The 13,814-nt window shown below is 40.0% G+C and overlaps 2 protein-coding genes across 8 annotated transcripts in view; one reads left to right on the top strand and one right to left on the bottom strand.

Moving 5' to 3' along the window:
• LOC135201440 (inositol polyphosphate-4-phosphatase type I A-like) overlaps positions 1 to 13,814 on the top strand; it is a 408,228-nt gene that overhangs the window by 270,415 nt on the left and 123,999 nt on the right. The gene's annotated exons all lie outside the window — the stretch shown is intronic.
• LOC135201875 (inositol polyphosphate-4-phosphatase type I A-like) overlaps positions 2,332 to 13,814 on the bottom strand; it is a 30,950-nt gene continuing 19,467 nt past the window's right edge. Inside the window, exon 6 of the mRNA XM_064231175.1 lies at positions 2,332 to 2,575. Coding sequence (XP_064087245.1) covers positions 2,332 to 2,575 — 244 coding nt within the window. The remainder of the gene's footprint in view (positions 2,576 to 13,814) is intronic.

The following is a 13,814-nucleotide window of genomic DNA, read 5'->3' as shown; positions in this document are numbered from 1 at the left end:
GAGGCGCTTCCCGAACTGATTTAGAGGCCTCATTATACCTGTGCAGTAACACCATCATCATCATCATTCATCATCACATTAATCGAACTGCACAGGTCTGTCATCGTCATTCTTGTCATTGTCATCGTCGTCACTACTGGAGTCAAGTCTCAAGATACTACTGTCATTTGTGAGTGTAGAACACCATAAAACATATCGTATGAGAGAGAGAGAGAGAGTGAATGTATAATATTAAGGTTTTATAATTAAATAGATTTAATTAAAATATAAGTGAGTGAGTGAATGTATAATATCAAGGTTTTATAATTAAATAGATTTAAGTAAAATATAAAGTATAAATATACATATTTTAAACATTCTGGTACCCACACACACATACAGTGGGCCCCCGTATTCACGTTCTCCGGATTGGCGGACTCACACATTTGCGTATTTCTCTTGGGAACATTTCCCCGTATTATTCGCGGAAAATTTGCTCATTCGCTGTATTTTTTTAAGAGAAATATTCACAAATTCCTGGTTTTTTTTATCAATTTCATCATAAAATGTACTTTTTGTGATAAAACTATTAAAAAACCAAGTATGAACATTTTTAGTGGTTTTTCTTGAGTTTTAACTAACAAAATAGGCTCTTTTTAGCGTTTTTATAGGGGTTCCAAACATTCGATGGTTCTAAGTTCTAACTATTCACGGGGGGTCTGGTATGCATCCCCCGCGAAAACGGGGGACCACTGTATACAGAAATTCCTAGGGGGGCCAATCCTTCTTCGTGGATTTTCACCTATTGCGGGGGGTTCCGGTCCCCATGAACCTCAATAAACGAGGGATCACTGTAATACCTAACCCGAATCTCAAGTCTGAATCTCAAGTCTTTTCATCAGGGAAGTGGGAGGGTTTAGCGGACTCAATAATGACTACCAAAAAAGGTTTTACCTACATCAAAACCTGTTGTAGTGTAGTCGCTGTCTCGTTTTCTAGGAGCTTTACAAAGAAATTGACAGGTGACGAAAAGCTCTCTAATTTTAATCACAACAACCCAGAAACATTTCTGATCTGGGGTTCAAGTCACAAGTTTCAAAGCCCCATTTCTTATTCCAAATATCTTAAGGTTTGGAAGCAAAGAACAAGAAACTAAATGCATACTTCTGTTTTTATAAGGTAAAGTTCTCCAGTAACTTACCTAAGCATACTGGGTATGGTTGCAGTGCTGTCAAACCTTCCTCAGCAATAGTTAGCATACCCACCAATTAGGAAGACCTATGGTTTGCTGCTGTAGCACCTATGGGTCAAGACTAACTAAGCCACCTACTAATACACCTTGTAGTTGGATTACTTCATTCCCTTTTAAGAATATGCACATGATAGCATAGAGTACTACGACTACACTTAAGTATACGTACAGGCTATATAAAAAGAAAAAGTCTGTAGCCATTTATCTAATCCTATGGCATTTGATGTAAACCTAGGCTACTGCCTAAGTCTATAACAGAATAAGTCTTTAAAAATCTTACCAGTTATTTTAGTTCACCCTTAATGATATATAATCCTAGGTTATAGGCTATAGACATTATCTATTACAGTCTAGCTAAATAATTCTCACTGAATCGATGTAGATTGTAGGCTACAGCCCAATAAGGTAATCATTGTGGAACATATCTTTGAAAAAACTTCTAAATAAAATGATAAATACTTCAAAACAATTTGCCCTCTAACAAATAACAATCACAAATTGTGAGAATTGCAGTGTGCTTGAAAAAAATCGGTTTATGGCTTTTCATGCACAACTAAATCATTGTTTCACAGTCTAAACTAAAAATTTTTTAACTGGAACTTAAAATTATGCACTTAGCTTTCAACTTAGATGTTTCTATGATCCTTGATAATGAAATCACTGAAGCGAAGATTGTAAATAACGGAGCACTGGTTTCAGTACACTTCATACTTACACCAGTAACAAGTAATGGCTTCTTGGTCCATTTCTGGTTGTATGTAAACAATGTGACAGCAGATATGTGCATAGCCACTTCTTCTCGCAGGTTTTGATGTAAGTAAACTATGTTCAGCATTCACTAAAGATAAGAGAACGTGCCCTCTTATCCTGCTATCATGTATAATGTTTATTATTACAACACAATAGCCAGCCACAAAACTAGCTAAAAGAGAATTCTTTGACATTAGCCTGGTCACTATGGAGACCTGGTTCCACCATGGAAAGGTAACTCCTTGAGGATAAGACAGCGACTACACTATAAAAAAACTGCCACATAAATCATAACGAATAAAAATTTAGCTTTTAATAATCAGGGATTACTGGAAATATTTTTGACAATTTTATGACATTATGACATTACTACTATGCTTGTTACTAAAACCCCAAAGTTTTTCATTTGTAAAACAATATACAATACCTGAATGGGCTGCCACATCTAAAGTGTCCAAAGCCATACTATAAATATTAATGAGAGTAACATGTTGATTGAGCAGAGCCATCTGTCTAGTATGCCACTGGTCTGAAAGATCACCCAAGGATGACAACTCTTCCTGCCATCTTCTTTCCTCTGATATCCACAGGCGTCTGGAAAGAGGCATCTTGTTTACATTTACTTTTAAAAGGTAAACACTACTTCAACAACAAAGCAACTCTTGAAAATAATATCGGAGTAAAAATCTCTATCAAGACATGGTAATGCCTAGTCAACACTCATTTTATAAGTTTCTTAAGACCCATAGTGACCCACTGCTGTTCATACTAAACTCTGGTGGTGTTTGCTAGTTCCTAATGATTGATTTCTGGGATGAACCTTCTAAGCTAATGATCCACAGTTTGTTTATACAGTATGTCAATATGTAATAATAATAAAAATAATAATAATAATAATAATAATAATAATAATAATAATAATAATAATAATAATAATAATAATAATAATAATAATAATAATAATAATAAGAGGAGCTTCGTCCGGCAACCAGGTATTCATCCCAATTGAAGGGGAAGACGGTCAGGTACTTGGAGGTCGTCATCCAGCAACTGATCACCACAACGACAGTAATCAACAGCCTAAGATTGGAGCTACAGAGGCAAAAAGGAAGAAATGGACAAGAGAAGAAAATAAGGAAATATGGAGATGCTACATCAGAAGCAACCCGACGGAGAGAGGATATAGAAGAAGATTGGTCAACATCTGGAATGAGAAGAATAACACCCCCCAAACAGAGCAGAGGCTGGCAGACCAAGTAAGGAACATAAAGAAAAAGAACTGGCTCTCCCCAACAGAAAGAGAAGAACTGGAAAGCGAAATGTCACATGACAACGAATTACACGATGACGAACTGAGAGACGATGCCACAGAAGACGACAGGGAAGATCCCCTCCATGAAAGCCTACAACACCAAGAAATTAAGGGAGAAAGCAAGTGAGGTCAATGAAATAATGGGCATAATACATACCACCAGTATCACAGAAACAAATAACTTGACATATGCGGGAGCAAGATTAGTAGCAGAACTGATGGGGATTCGAACACCAACACCACCAGCACAACCAACCCAACAGAAACCAAAACAGCAACCTCCTTGGAAAAGGCGCCTGGAAAAGCAAATCATGGTGATGAGATCTGACTTGAGTAAACTGAAAGAGATGGCAGAAAAAAGGCTAAGAAGCAAGAAAACAAGGGAGGAACTCAACGAGAAATACAAAGTACAAGAGAGGGTACTAAACAACACAATAGAAGATGTAAAGCAGAGGCTTAAGGCCAAAGCACATAAGATCCAACGGTACATGAACAGGAATAAGGGATACCAACAGAACAAACTATTCGGAACCAACCAGAAAAGACTATACAGCCAACTAAGAGGGGAAGACAACCACCCAGAAATTCCTGAAGCCGAACCAAGTAAGAGACTCTGGGAAAACATGGAGCAATTCGGTATCACACAACAAACATGCAACATGGCTCCAGGAAGTCAAGGAAGAAGAAACAGGGAGAATAAAAAAAAGATTCACAGAGATCACGACAGACACAGTCAGACACCAACTAAAGAAAATGCCAAACTGGAAAGCCCCAGGTTCCCGATGAAAGTCCGATGGATACTGGCTCAAAAACTTCAAGGCCCTACACCCACGAATAGCAGAACAACTCCAGCATTGTATCTCAAATCACCAAGCACCCAAATGGATGACCACAGGAAGAATATCCTTAGTACAAAAAGACAAGAGTAAGGGAAATATAGCCAGTAACTACAGGCCTATCACCTGCCTACCAATAATGTGGAAGTTACTAACAGGTATCATCAGTGAAAGGCTATACAACTACCTAGAGGAGACAAACACCATCCCCCACCAACAGAAAGGCTGCAGAAGGAAGTGTAGGGGCACAAAAGACCAGCTCCTGATAGACAAAATGGTAATGAAGAACAGTAGAAGGAAAACCAACCTAAGCATGGCATGGATAGACTATAAGAAAGCCTTCGACATGATACCACACACATGGGAGGGATCTTCCAGGGCGACTCACTGTCCCCACTACTCTTCGTAGTAGTCATGATTCCCATGACAAAAGTACTACAGAAGATGGATGCCGGGTACCAACTCAATAAAAGAGGCAACAGAATCAACCATCTGATGTTCATGGACGACATCAAGCTGTATGGTAAGAGCATCAAGGAAATAGATACCCTAATCCAGACTGTAAGGATTGTATCTGGGGACATCAGGATGGAGTTTGGAATAGAAAAATGCGCCTTAGTCAACATACAAAAAAGCAAAGTAACGAGAACTGAAGGGATAAAGCTACCAGATGGGAGCAACATCAAACACATAGATGAGACAGGATACAAATACCTGGGAATAATGGAAGGAGGAGATATAAAACACCAAGAGATGAAGGACACGATCAGGAAAGAATATATGCAGAGACTCAAGGCGATACTCATGTCAAAACTCAATGCCGGAAATATGATAAAAGCCATAAACACATGGGCAGTGCCAGCAATCAGATACAGCGCAGGAATAGTGGAATGGACGAAGGCAGAACTCCGCAGCATATATCAGAAAACCAGGAAACATATGACAATACACAAAGCACTACACCCAAGAGCAAATACGGACAGACTATACATAACACAAAAGGAAGGAGGGAGAGGACTATTAAGTATAGAGGACTGCTTCAACATCGAAAACAGAGCACTGGGGCAATATCTGAAAACCAGTGAAGATGAGTGGCTAAAGAGTGCATGGGAAGAAGGACTAATAAAAGTAGACGAAGACCCAGAAATATACAGAGACAGGAGAAAGACAGACAGACCAGAGGACTGGCACAACAAACCAATGCACGGACAATACATGAGACAGACTAAAGAACTAGCCAGCGATGACAATTGGCAATGGCTACAGAGGGGAGAGCTAAAGAAGGAAACTGAAGGAATGAAATAACAGCGGCACAAGATCATGGCCCTAAGAACCAGATATGTTCAAAGAACGATAGACGGAAATAACATCTCTCCCATATGTAGGAAGTGCAATACGAAAAATGAAGCCATAAACCACATAGCAAGTGAATGTCCAGCACTCGCACAGAACCAGTACAAAAAGAGGCATGATTAAGTGGCAAAAGCCCTCCACTGGAGCCTGTGCAAGAAACATCAGCTACCTTGCAGTAATAAGTGGTACGAGCACCAACCTGAAGGAGTGATAGAAAACGACCAGGCAAAGATCCTCTGGGACTATGGTATCAGAACGGATAGGGTGATACGTGCAAACAGACCAGACGTGGCGTTGATTGGCAAAGTCAAGAAGAAAGTATCACTCATTGATGTCGCAATACCATGGGACACCAGAGTTGAAGAGAAAGACAGGGAAAAAATGGATAAGTATCAAGATCTGAAAATAGAAATAAGAAGGATATGGGATATGCCAGTGGAAATCGTACCCATAATCATAGGAGCACTAGGCACGATCCCAAGATCCCTGAAAAGGAATCTAGAAAACATAGAGGCTGAAGTAGCTCCAGGACTCATGCAGAAGAGTGTGATCCTAGAAACGGCACACATAGTAAGAAAAGTGATGGACTCCTAAGGAGGCAGGATGCAACCCGGAACCCCACACTATAAATACCACCCAGTCGAATTGGAGGACTGTGATAGAAAAAAAAAAGCAAAAAAAAAAAAAAAAAAAAAAAAAAAAAAAAAAAAAAAAAAAAAAAAAAAAAAAAAAAAAAATAATAATAAAGGGATAGACTATAAGAAAGCCTTCGACATGATACCACACATATGGCTAATAGAATGCCTGAAAATATATGGGACAGAGGAAAACACCATCAGCTTCCTCAAAAATACAATGCACAACTGGAATACAATACTTACAAGCTCTGGAATAAGACTAGCAGAGGTTAATATCAGGAGAGGGATCTTCCAGGGCGACTCACTGTCCCCACTACTCTTCGTAGTAGTCATGATTCCCATGACAAAAGTACTACAGAAGATGGATGCCGGGTACCAACTCAAGAAAAGAGGCAACAGAATCAACCATCTGATGTTCATGGACGACATCAAGCTGTATGGTAAGAGCATCAAGGAAATAGATACCCTAATCCAGACTGTAAGGATTGTATCTGGGGACATCAGGATGGAGTTTGGAATAGAAAAATGCGCCTTAGTCAACATACAAAAAGGCAAAGTAACGAGAACTGAAGGGATAAAGCTACCAGATGAGAGCAACATCAAACACATGGATGAGACTGGATACAAATACCTGGGAATAATGGAAGGAGGGGATATAAAACACCAAGAGATGAAGGACACGATCAGGAAAGAATATATGCAGAGACTCAAGGTGATACTCAAGTCAAAACTCAACGCCGGAAATATGATAAAAGCCATAGACACATGGGCAGTGCCAGTAATCAGATACAGCGCAGGAATAGTGGAATGGACGAAGGCAGAACTCCGCAGCATAGATCTGAAAACCAGGAAACATATGACAATACACAAAGCACTACGCCCAAGAGCAAATACGGACAGACTATACATAACACGAAAGGAAGGAGGGAGAGGACTGCGTCAACACCGAGAACAGAGCACTGGGGCAATATCTGAAAACCAGTGAAGATGAGTGGCTAAAGAGTGCATGAGAAGAAGGACTAATAAAAGTAGATGAAGACCCAGAAATATACAGAGACAGGACAATGACAAAACAGAACAGAGGACTGGCACAACAAACCAATGCACGGACAATACATGAGACAAACTAAAGAACTAGCCAGCGATGACACATGGCAATGGCTACAGAGGGGAGAGCTAAAGAAGGAAACTGAAGGAACGTTAACAGCGGCACAAGATCAGGCCCTAAGAACCAGATATGTTCAAAGAACGACAGACGGAAATAACATCTCTCCCATATATAGGAAGTGCAATACGAAAAATGAATCCATAAACCACATAGCAAGCGAATGCCCGGCACTTGCACAGAACCAGTACAAAAAGAGGCATGATTCAGTGGCAAAAGCCCTCCACTGGAGCCTGTGCAAGAAACACCAGCTACCTTGCAATAATAAGTGGTAAGAGCACCAACCTGAGGGAGTGATAGAAAACGATCAGGCAAAGATCCTCTGGGACTATGGTATCAGAACAGATAGGGTGATACGTGCAAATACACCAGACGTGACGATGATTGACAAAGTCAAGAAGAAAGTATCACTCATTGATGTCGCAATACCATGGGACACCAGAGTTGAAGAGAAAGACAGGGAAAAAATGGATAAGTATCAAGATCTGAAAATAGAAATAAGAAGGATATGGGATATGCCAGTGGAAATTGTACCCATAATCATAGGAGCACTAGGCACGATCCCAAGATCCCTGAAAAGGAATCTAGAAAAACTAGAGGCTGAAGTAGCTCCAGGACTCATGCAGAAGAGTGTGATCCTAGAAATGGCACACATAGTAAGAAAAGTGATGGACTCCTAAGGAGGCAGGATGCAACCCAGAACTCCACACTATAAATATCACCCAGTCGAATTGGAGGACTGTGATAGAGCAAAAAAAAAAAAAAAAAAAAAACAATGATAATAATAATATGTGTGGGTGCAGGGGGGGATATACAAGGGGCCAGCATTGTGTGCAGGAACAGCGCTGATGATTCACTGGCCACTAGGGGATTAATGTGCCCAAGCAAAGCCTTCTCCAAAACACTGATGGTTGCAACCTTTTTCTTGTGCAGGCAATGGAGAAAGGGGAGGTGGGGAAGTGGGGTGGTGTTACCAAGAGATTCACTGCCTGGGGATGGAAGCTCCTGATTGGTTTACTTACCAGGGATGCTGGTGGGCAGCATCCTTCATGCAGACACTGGGAGGAAGAGAGTCTCCTGTGTGGTATTTACACTGGGTTTTTCCCTCCCCATGTGTAGGGGTAAGCAGTAATGGTTGGTTGTATGATCAATGCTTTCACTATCAGGCATGATATATCTTTTTATCTCAATCTTACAGAAGTGTTTGTATATGGTACCTTCCTGAGCATGGCAGGAGATTCTCCAGGAGAAACACATGCTGGTTATTGCAATTTAGGTGCTGAGGTACTACCTGATGAGGCATTTTTATCAGTAGACCTCACTGGTTCTCTTCAGGGTGTCCTGCATGGAGGAGGTAGGGTTACTCCTCATTGTCAGGCCCCTATTGAAGAACATGTCATCATGGATGGTAGGGTATGGTTTCTCATGGTAAATCTGTCCATAACTCTTTCAATGCATCTGTCCATGTCACAATTTGTATACCTGTTATTAATGAGAAACTGGGCAACACATTCCAGCTCTGTATGTGTGTCCTTCCAGGAGGAGCAGTGTGAGAAAGAGCCCTTCTGACAAAATCACTGATGGCAGATTGTTTATATTTCATTGGGCACTCACTCTCTCCATTCAGGTGCATGCCCAGGTCATGGGCATCATGTACACCTTCAGACTGCAGACTTCAAGGAAAGGGAAGTGATGATCACAATTGTACAGTGGTACCTCGAGATACGAAAGGCTCAACTTACGAAAAACTTGAGATATGAAAGTAAATACGAAGATTTTTGTGGCTCTACATACGAAAATTGTTCAAGATACGAAAGGTTGTTGCTGTAAAGTCCGAGATTTGCCCGGTCCATCCATAACAACTTTAAAACTTGCACGCTGCCAACTGAGTAGACTCGCCACCATCCTCCTGCTCTCCCATTGGTTCCTGATGTTAGTCACCGCCATAAGATCCTGCTCTCCTATTGGTCAGCATCTCTCCCATGATCCCATCATGCATCGTACGTAGCAGCGTTCTTCTTCAGCAATTGCTTCTCACCAGCGTTATCATACGCAAACGGAATTCATTCATTCACATATACAATTTCGTTTGTTAATGTACATTCGTGTTAGTGATTTCGTTGTACTACTTTATCGTGTTGTGTGAGAACTTAATCAGTATACTACATAACTTAATTACGTACAGTATAGTCATGGGTCCCAAGAAAGTTGCTGAAGTTCACGGAAAGAAGAGAATGCTTTCTATGCAGACAATAATGGTGATAATAAAAAAGTATGAAGCTGGCATGTGGTTGAGTGTGATCGCTAAGGAATACGGCCAAAATCCGTTGACGATAGGCACCATCCTTAAGCAGAAGGAAGCCATCAAAGCAGCTACACCTTCCAAGGGCGTGACTATTTTGTCCAACAAGAGGAGCCACGTGCATGATGAAGTGGAGAGGCTGCTTCTATGGATTGAGGACAAAGAAATTGCTGGCGATACAATAACCGAGACGGCAATCTGCCAGAAGGCCAGCGCTATTTTCGGCGATTTGATTGCCCAAGCCAAAGACGACGGAGGAGAGGGGACATCGACGGCAACCCTAGACTTCAAGGCTTCTCATGGGTGGTTCGAAAAATTCCGTTAACAGACTGGCATCCATTCGGTGGTGAAGAAATTGAAATTTTGTAAAAAACATAAAGTATAAAAAAGTAAAAAAAATTTAAAAATCAAAAGACAAAAAAAATTAATTTTAAGTTTTTTGTAAAGTTAAGTGTTACGGTTTTGTTAATGTGTTTCGTAAAGTTTAGTTTATGTTTCCTGACATTTTTAATGTGTTTCGTTAAGTGTACGTACTATGTAACAAATTTTCTGCCATTTGTCCACCTCCTCTGTTGCCACTTTCGGAGATAGCCTCACTCGAAAGGTAAGCTTCCACATTTTACTACATATGTACGTATGTATGTACAGTATTTCTTGTATACCATGTACACTAGTACACTTTATTTACAGGTACATACATATTAGAACTACTAGTACGTATTAAGTTAGGTATTAATGGTCCAAATTGTTGCAGTATTTCATTGTTTATAGGTCAATTTAGCTTTATTATGAAATTTACTGGGGTGTTTTTGGAGGGCTTGGAACGGATTAGCCATTTTACATGTAAAATGCGGTTCAAGATACGAAAAACTTATGATACGGAGGCCACCTCGGAAAGGATTAATTTCGTATCTTGAGGTACCACTGTATTTGGTTGTAAAATTGTGACAACTGTAGGTGTGGAAGGGTTGTCTCTGGGGCTCTATCACTTCTTCAATGCTGGTGCTGACTAAGGCATTGTCAATGTACCAGTGGTTCTTCTATGTTGATACATATGTACTCTGTTAGATGGTTCCCATATAGAGATTAGCATAGAGAACACCAAGGAAAGACACCATCACTACCACATTTATTTGGTTGTACACATGGCCCTTGTGATTGGTGAAAGAGGCCTTTTCAATGCACACTTCTGGGATAGCACAAAGGATTTGTTAAGGGATACTTATAGTGAATATGGTCCCAAATTAATTGTTTTGCCAAGAAAATACTGAACTGCACTGAACTCAAAAGTATATGGTAAAATAAATTATATTTTAGAGAAGAAGTTCAGGGTTAATCATTACACAAACCTAATATAACACAATCATACACATTTTGTAAAGGAATGATGAGGTGATTAGCTATTGTCTACAGGTAACCTTTCTTCAGCTTTAAAAACGATCAAGGCTTCCCCAGGTTATAATGGTGCTGGATTACTAAAGGTCTATCTGTACAGTAATACAGTACAAGTATAAGAAACAAGTGAAACATACACAAAGATTGCTAAACTTTCTTCTAACATTAAACATTAGAAGTTTTAACCATGTTTTACACAGCTTTATGTTTTACTTATTGAATTTTATAGAAATCAAAGAATTTAAATAAAAATAAATAAAAGGATAACCTTGGGATATTTCTTCAATAATTTTACTATTATGTGATTGCTATTTTTGGCTGATCTTTTTATTGATGGTATTCCTAACATTTTGAACAGAATTTTACCAACATGTTGCAATATCACCAAAGTACATAGTGAGATATACAGCATTAATGATTAAAGCAGATATTTCCTATCAAAGTTAAATTACCAAATATGACTTCATGATTACTTTTCAAGAGTGTATTGATCTCAATGCATAAAAACTATCTATCTAGAACTTATGAAATAAATGCAAGCCTTCAATTACAGTCATGCTCAACCAACTCTGATACGATAGTGATTTTGAATCCATACCATTTTGTGAAGTTGGTAATTCTTTTAGAAAAATAAATGTTACAGCATATTTTATAACAAAAACTGTATACTGCAGTGGAACCTCGGTTTTTGTACATAATCCGTTCCTGAACCTCCAACGATATCCGAAACGTACGAAAACCGAAGCAATAATTCCCAAAAATATTAACAAAAATTACATTTTACATGGAATAAACACAGTTTTACATACAAAAAAACGATGAGAAATAAATACAAATGAATAATGAAACTAATAACAAGCATTTAGGATAATTCTTACCTTTATGGAAAATTCTTCTTACATATGGAAGAGGGGAGAGGGAGGAGGAGAGGTTACTGTTTGGAAGGGGAATCCCCCTCCAGAGGGACTTCAGGTATCCAGAACCTAACCGGGGTTACTTCTCTACATTTTATAGTGGCACCGTCTGAGGTTACTTCCCCACTTCGTTTTTTACTGGCACTAAGACCAGCTTGAGAGTCACTGGACCCCTGTCAAATAACAAAACTGTCCAGACACACTTGTTTTTAACGTCTCTTCAATAGCTGCATAAAATGATACAAAGCACTGTCATTAAACATGTTAGAGGCACAGATTGCAATGTCTTTGTTAAGATGGTGTGTCTCAAAATTTTTGATATCACTCCACTTCATAAATATTTCTTTAATCACTGAACTAGGCACAGTATCCCCTCTCTCTTCCTCCTCCTCCTCCTTGGATTCCTCATCTGCCGTCTGTTGCTGTTCCTGCTGAAGGTCTTGCAGCTCCTCAGTGGTTAGCTCTTCCCTTGGGCATCCAATAACTTTCCACATCCTCACCAATCACATCCAAGCCCATGGACTTCCCCAGAGACTCGATAGATTCCACAACAGGTGTATGGTTGTTGAGGTCAGCCTCAAACCCTTCAAAATCCTTCTCGAGGTAACACTGTCCACAATATTCTCCAAGCAGAGTTCATTGTCCTGGAGGTCACTCCCTGCCAAGCCTTATCTATACGGCTTTTGCAGTTGAAAATAATGAAGTGATCCTTCCAGAACTCTCTTAGGGTCACTTCAGTGTCTGAGGTCACTTCAAAGCATCTTTGAAACAGTGCCTTGGTGTAAAGTTTCTTGAAGTTTAAAATGATCTGTTGGTCCATGGGCTGAATGAGAGGAGTGGTATTAGGGGGCAAGAACTTCACAGTGGTGATTTTAAATTCGTCCAACAGTTGGTTTTCCAAGCCAGGAGGATGTGCAGGAGGCACTTGAGGGGCAACTGATTCTCTTGCAGGTATTTTTTCACACTCGGGCCATACACTTCATTGACCCACTCAATTTGCCGCAGGACCAATGTCTTTTTTTGGCCTTCCACATCACATGCAATTTATTCTTAATCACTGGTTTTTTTAGCACCCGGGGAATTTCAGTGATACACAAGTAGGGGCTTCACTTTGAAATACCCACTGGTGTTCCCATAGACCAAGAGTGTTAGTCTATCCTACATAAGCTTGTGCCCTGGCAATAAACTTTCCTCCTGTGTGATGTAGGTTCGTTTTGATATTTTTTTCCAAAGCAGGCCTGTCTCATCACAATTAAAGACCTGTTGAGGGAGGAATCTTTCAGCCTCAGATACTCTACGAATTCACCAATGAATTCTTCGGCGGCATGATTATCCATGCTTGCAGCCTCCCCATACCGTACAACACTATGTATGCCCATTAAGTTTCTGAATTTTTCAAACCAGCCTCTGCTAGACTTGAAATCACTAAGAGCAGCACTTGTTGGCATTTTCTTACTTAAATCAGCATGCAACATCCTAGCTTTCTCACAAATGATCGCTTCTGACACTATCCCCCACTGTTTTTCATTGATCCACACCAACAGCTTCTCAACATCTTCCACTAGTTGCGATCTCTGTTTCGATAATGACGTGACCCATTTTGCAACATCACGTGCCTTGATTTCATGTTTCTTTGCTAGGATAGAGCTGATTGTCGATACTGACTTGCTGTACATCCTAGTGAGATCAGCAACATGTGCAATACCGAAGGGCTGCCACTTGCAACTTTCTTTGGCCCCATGTTGGCTTCTTTGTAATGAGTTTTAACATCAAAATTAGCACAAAACAACAAACACGTGCAGTGATGTGGACTATGAGCATGGTGATGCTTGTTCAGTGAGAAACAAAGCCAGAATGGGTCACGAGAGAAGACTGGATGCTTTGTTTGGGTGCTTGATACAGGGCCCGGTCACATGCT

The sequence above is a fragment of the Macrobrachium nipponense genome, chromosome 28 (assembly GCF_015104395.2).
Source record: "Macrobrachium nipponense isolate FS-2020 chromosome 28, ASM1510439v2, whole genome shotgun sequence".
Lineage (NCBI taxonomy): Eukaryota > Metazoa > Arthropoda > Malacostraca > Decapoda > Palaemonidae > Macrobrachium > Macrobrachium nipponense.
This window is presented reverse-complemented; position numbering and strand designations above follow the sequence as displayed.